Source organism: Hordeum vulgare, chromosome 2H, assembly GCF_904849725.1.
Source record: "Hordeum vulgare subsp. vulgare chromosome 2H, MorexV3_pseudomolecules_assembly, whole genome shotgun sequence".
Taxonomy (NCBI): Eukaryota; Viridiplantae; Streptophyta; class Magnoliopsida; order Poales; family Poaceae; genus Hordeum; species Hordeum vulgare.
In genome coordinates, this window is record NC_058519.1 from 606578295 (window position 1) to 606584753 (window position 6459).

At 47.3% G+C, this 6459-nt stretch overlaps 1 protein-coding gene across 1 annotated transcript; it reads left to right on the top strand.

The window, feature by feature from the left end:
- Positions 1-1545: 1545 nt before the first annotated feature.
- LOC123427705 lies at positions 1546-5577 on the top strand. The gene is made up of 2 exons (XM_045111814.1): positions 1546-1926; positions 5006-5577. Exons 1-2 carry the CDS (start codon positions 1839-1841, stop codon positions 5197-5199), a joined length of 282 nt encoding a protein of 93 aa, XP_044967749.1. The 5' UTR covers positions 1546-1838; the 3' UTR covers positions 5200-5577.
- The last annotated feature ends 882 nt before the right edge of the window (positions 5578-6459 follow it).

Consider the following 6459-nt stretch of genomic DNA (forward strand, 5'->3'; position numbering starts at 1 on the left):
GCCAATACCAGCCAAGTACATAGCCGTCAATAGTCTGCAATGAGCCACAAAATATACATTTTTGCAGAACTTGCATTGTACTTGAATCCACTTTATTCGGTGTGCATTCACCCTCTTCAAACTTCGTGGACATGTCGAATAAACAATCCTAATTGTATTTTATATGAAACTCAACATGTCACATTCTAGAATTTTCCATAGATGAATGCGCGAGATGATTGTGTATTGGTGTGCGCCTTTTGGCAAATAATAACCTAGCAGCGCATCTCTAATATGCAAGGAGCCAGAAATTATACATCTTGCACAAAACCAGCATTTTACTAAAGAAACATCACAAGACTATGTTAATAAGAAAACGTCACGGACACACCCTTAGCATACTTTGATGGACGAGGTCATGTGGAGGATGGTGTGGCCACAAGAGATCGATTGATGTATAAAGCATGTGCGAATGCAAGTCTCTTAGCACGGTTTCATAGGCATTTTGCATATGTGACACTGTATTTAAGGAAGAGAGGTAGTGAGGTTGTATCTTAATTAATATACAACCTTGGCACTTGGCCATAGGCAAAAAAGAGGTGTTAACCCAATCACTTGCATGCATGAGCCATAAACATTAAATTTGAACAGAACACATAAGATACAATGCATTGTACTAGTTATTTCTTATGTTTTTATTACATATATAATTACATGCTAAGAGACGATGCATTGGCACAGACCTAATCACATCAGAAGTTGAAATCTCTGTAGTTTAGAGTGGCTCAAGACCGAACCATTGGTTGAATGTCTAGTTCATCATGGAAAACTGCACGTCTAATGCACTCGCGTTACATTAAAGCGCCTTAAATTTCCATCAAGATGATACTGTAGTCAATAGCATGATCTTTATCGTGACTTTCTTAAACTTGAAGCTTTGCGAGTCTAATATTTTGTAGATGAGTGCGGGCCTATGTGTACTCCATTCGTCTGGATTTACTTGTTGCAGAAATGAATAAAAAAATATCCAGAACTAAAATACATCTAGATACATTTATTTCTTCAACCAGTAATTCCAGACGAAGGGGGTACTTACAATAATTAAAAAATAGTCTAGGGAATTTCATTTGTCTAGGTTTATTAGTCAATTCATATTTTGGATCAGACTTTAACCATGAATTTAACTAGATATTAGTATTTTTTTTTGCCATAAAACTAACTAGCTAATTATCTATGCGTTGCAAACCGGGCTTACATATTCTAGTGGTTCAATACCAATCATGTTGCATATTCGTTAGGCCAACCATACTCTACATTTTGATAAGATTTGATTTGAGTATAGATAGGAGAAGACAACAAATTGTTGATTTAGTTTAGGTTTTACTATGGTTGTATTTGATTTAATTAAGTTAATATATGGCATGGTTTTGGTAAGATTTGAGTTAACCCCGAGTTTTTAGTAGGACAAGAAAAGAAAAGCATTTTTGCGGGGGGCGGGGCTGGGGTGCGGATAGCAGCAAAGCGCTAGCCACGCTAAAGGCACGCGAGCGAGATAAAAAGGCAGAGCACACGAATCCAAAACGCAGAGAGTGCAACCAACCAACAACCGCGACCAGTGCTGCCCTCGGCCTCGCCCTCGCCTATAAACTGCAGCCCAACAGTGCCCATCAGCCCCAACCGCGCGGCGTCAGTCAGGACTCAGCAGGCGATCGATCGAGGGCCGCGTTCGGTTCGGTTCGATCCGATTCGAGATCAAAATCAAAAATCAATCCCAAAACACCCAGCAAGAGCGAGCGACCGACGGAGGGCGGGCGTCGAGGCTGGCCGCCGCCGCGAGGATACCGGCGCCCGTGCGCGCGATGATGGCCTGGTGGCGGAAGAAGGTCGTCTTCCCCGCGCGCCGCGCGCTCGCCGCCGTCTCCGCCCGCGTCCGCTCCCGCAAGACAGGTACGCAACGCACCCTCTACTCCCCGTCCACGCACGCACGGCCGAGCCTTCGCCTTCGCCGTCGTCCATTGGTCGATCCGTGGCCCTGGGCACGCCGGTCAGACGCGTGCTCCGGCGCCTGGCCGCCTGATCAGTTGAGTCAGTTGCGCCGAATTCTGAGGTTTATGGTTGCCACACGCAGAGCGACACCCCCTGCTTCAGTTTAGTCAGTTGATGAGTTCCCGTGGCGATCACCGCGGAATTCGCTCGTGGTTTGTGTTTACCACTCCACTCCGTGAGATAAAACAGCACTGTAGCATCCACTAGAATTCCAGACAGGTGACACGCGCGCGTGGCTGAGGTTTTTTCAGGTTAAACTGCAATAATAACCGCCTAGATGAACAGAGAGTTTCATACTCAGCAGGACAGTGATAGATATCCTAGCCTAGCCTAGCCATGCTTGTTACTGTCTTCTCCATCTCTCCCCTCCCAATCCAGAATTTCAGAAAACTTATCAGAGTTGGGTAGCGGTTAGGTGATGGTTCAGTCTTCATGATTGGTTTGTTTATATACACAGCCTCCGCAAGAAACCAGTGAACCCTCAAGCTGTTTTATCAACAGCTAGTATAATTGGCCCTTAGTTTAGTCTGCAGTATTATAATTGGAATTGAACTTACTTTGATCGGCAATTTCTTCATCCTTACGGCATTGACCACACCCATCAATTCAATTTAACACGGGTCAAAGACTAATCCATTTTGGAATGCGGTTCCTCCCCACTAAAATACAGCCATGATGTAAGTAGATCGGATTGGACTTTGCAGTTTCAGTCTAGAAACCACACCTCCGCGCCCCGTCACCTCGCACTGGCATCCCCCCAAATCTAGCTCCTCCCCTCACATATTCTAACACGTGCGGGGCCCTGAGGCGAAAGAAAAGTCTGGTGGCCTCTTTCTCAATTCTTGCTGCCGACCACCCATGCCGAAAATTTCTTCCGAGTTTCAACGGGTTCAGTTAGGTATATTTCTCTTCAAAATCCATCTTGCACTTGCACCAGACTAAATGCTCTGCCGAGCAAGTCAACCTCGCTGTCGGTACACAAGTGCACATACAAGGAACTTGGCAGCAAACCTGCAACTGCAACTGCAAGGAATGAATTAGCAGCGCCGCACAGTGTGAGATCTCGTCACCAGTACTTGGCATGCACTGGCCGCACTGTGCCGCCAGCCAGTACCGTCCATACCCAGTGTCGTGGGCCTGCTCGTCGTCTACTGCTATGCGCCATCCGATTTTCGTCGTACTGTCAATTGCTACTGATAACTATCTTTACCTCACGCCTGCACAAGATCTTCCTTGACACCGTGCAAATCTTTAGAGAGAAAAAGTAGCGGCAGTATGCTCGTGGTGTCCTCTTCTCTCGCAGCTTCCATTGTCTGGTCTTGAGATCCTTGTCTTAGCAAGTGTGCATTGCCATTGCCCTCCAATAATTCAGCCAGTGTAGTCTGAACTGAGCTTTTGCGGCTGCGGCGGTGCGCAAGGGGAGCGGTCTGCCACTGCCAATGGTTCTCTTGCGGTCATCCGGAGGTTTTCCATGGAAAAATGTGACTCAACTACACAATCATTGGAAGATAGTGTGGCCCATAACCACCAACTTGTCTAGAACTCGAGCTTATGGTCATGGACCTATGGCAGGATCGTCGTAGGACGCCGTATCATAGTACTGCTACTAGTAGGCGCAATGATCGCATGGACAAACCAAACCGGGGCCCCCGGGAAGAACGTCGCAGGCCACCGGAGCCGCCAGCCCATGGATCCTACAGTACATCTTTTTTCTGTTGAAATAGTGCGATGATAGCAGTTTTTTCGGAGATCGGGGCGATGGCAGCCGGCCAATAGGTGATGACAAGCTTTACATTTTTGTTTTGTGTCTTTGTGGAGCTATCTCCTTTGCTTTTTGTCCCCAGCCGTCCGTTGCAGCAACATGGAGTCACGTCAGTCGCCATGGCATGCATTGCCGTCCCATAAAGAAAAAGCCACACGTCGCCGTGCCAGTGAACTTGCGGCGCTCGATCGCTCGCCCTCGTTTGGGGCTGGGAATAAAGGGCGCATATATTCATGCGTGTCGTGCGCCTTTGTGGTAAAGTTTTAGGTGGTGGAAAAGGGGCGAAAGAAGAAGCTTCGTGGTGAGAATCCGAGGTGGGGAATGTTCTTGGCTAGCTGAGGAAAAAGGGGCGTGCGGTTTCTGGATAAGGACGCATGACGGAGTGTCTCTAGCCATCGATCTTGCAGTAGAAGAATATCGAATTTGAAGGTCCCTCTTTACCCCGTTTGTTTCACTTTTTATCCCTTTTTTCACTGGGTGTGTGATGGGAATGAGATGCTGCCTCATCTCTTTTACTTCCTCTTCTGGGAGTTTTTTCCTTGTGAGGATAGTTTCTGGGGTTTCTGTGGCCTGCCAATGATGTGCTATGGTGCTGTCTTGTTTGTTCCGTCCTTTTTATCCAGAAGAATAAAAGACACCATTGACTCGGCAGCTTCGATTATATCGCCAGTGGCGGAAGCCCATTATTGTTTCTGGTCCCAAGGTCTGTCTAATAATAGTGGATAGATAGAGCTTTAGTTGTGCACGGGCCTGGGTGGCTTTCCCATTTGTGCTAGGCCCATGACGCAAATTGCCAAGTTGTTCGACCTGCCCAAGAAAGGAAGGAACCTAGAGCCCAATCAGCTTGCTAGTTCGCCATTTGTGCAAGGAAAACGCCAAGTAGGAAATGTTCTCATAAAAAAAAAACCGGGGGTGGGGAGTAGCCAGTAGGAGATGATGACATCAAAAGAATTTGAGGTGTGCTGTTGTTTGTTTTAATAATTCTTTCAACCAAACATAATCTCTTTCCTTGGTTAAAAAGAAGCTGACGTGTCATTCCATTCGCACGAGTGGCGACGAGTGTCACATGTCTTTCATCTCCTCCCCACGAATTCCTGAGGTGTAGAAGAAGCCAGCATAAGCAATAGCATAGTTGCTGCTTTCCTCTCCACTGACAAAGTGGTGCGAAATCCATGACAATGACAAAACCCTTATCCTTGTGTTGGTTCGTGCGTGCAGGCGGTGGAGGCAGCCTGCTGAAGCTTCATGAGGACGTGCAGACCTGTGGATACAAGGACGTGCAGGTGATGTTCGAGATGCTGACGTCGGAGCTGGAGGACCCCAAGAGGCGCAAGCAACAGACGGCGGCCTCCTGGAGGCCGCCCTCGGCGTGGCCCAGCCGGTCGTCGTCCTCGATCGCGGCCGCGCAATAGAGACCCCCGACGCTGACATGGAATGCAGCTCGGTTTGGTGGCACCGGTCCATAATAACAAGATGAGGAGGAGGGCCGATTTAGTAAGTAAGTAAGTACCCTGTGGTAATAGTTGATTAGTCAGTCTGGCAACTCAATGCCTGATGCCAGGTATCGATCAGTCACCCCCCATCCCCCTGCCCGTCGACTCTCCGGGAAAAAGATCGAGGATTTTTCAGTTGCAGAGCGCGCCGCAAGCCTCTGATCTGAAAGCCTGAATGTTTTCTGTACATGTTGCATGTGGATTGCGCTGAATTCTCGCAAAACTCGGTGAGACGATGGAGCAAGAGGGGTTTACTTTTCAACCATATATAAATATATATATTCGGTTTCTCTGTCATACATATCAACATATGCAAGTGAACAGTGTTGTTAAGTCGACTGAATTTTTGGTATTTGCCTTGCTTGCTTTCTTGTGTTATCTGCTATGCGAAATGAAGGAGACCAATTAGCAACAAAAAATATGTTTAAGGCAACTTTGTGGGGGGAGAGTAATGGAGGAGCACGACAGGCGCAACTTGGAGGGTTTCTTTCATGGCAGAAGTTGACACTTAACAGAAAACCGAGCGAACCCAACAAGGGAAGCGACACGTTATGGGCCGTTAGTTCCCTTGCAGGGAGGCGACCACAGCATTATCCATCGACGTCTCCTTTTTAATGGTGCCATTCTAATACTACGAGCATCGTCTTGCAGGTTATACCTGTATTGTTTGGCAACAGCATCTGTTTTCTATTCAGCCATGGCTAAACATGGGTTTGGCAGAAGTGGTTTTTACCCGTTGACATTCGAAAAGACGATGCAATTCAGGCAAGATGGCTCCAAAATATACTAAAAGTGTGACCTCAGATCAGTGGATACCCGTATCCTTGTGTTGAAGACAAACAGATGGCCTGAAGAAACAACAGTGCAGTTTGGGATAATCACTGTCACGGCAAGGAAAAACAACCTCTTCTGAACACCCATTGCGTGCGTCCTGACCCTTTCGTTCTTGGCCGAAGAAAGCGACTAGCAGGAAGACCAAATGGGTTAAGGGGGCGACTGATGAAAGCATGTCCTATCATCAAGCACTCTGAATAATGATTGGTCTGAGGAAGCTAAGCGTAGGCACAACCTAAAAAATATCGATACAGAGCTGCGCTGTGCCGTGCTGTGTCGTGTCGAATTATCACACCGGCAACACGCTGAGAGGTACTTCCAATTCAGAGAACCCAAAGAGTGCAC

What these genes read in the sequence shown, in the direction of transcription:
- LOC123427705 (XM_045111814.1), top strand. Translation starts at nt 1,839, where the DNA reads ATGATGGCCTGGTGGCGGAAGAAGGTCGTCTTCCCCGCGCGCCGCGCG. An exon ending in CGTCCGCTCCCGCAAGACAG is followed by an intron (nt 1,927 to 5,005) that starts GTACGCAACGCA and finishes TCGTGCGTGCAG; the next exon opens with GCGGTGGAGGCAGCCTGCTG.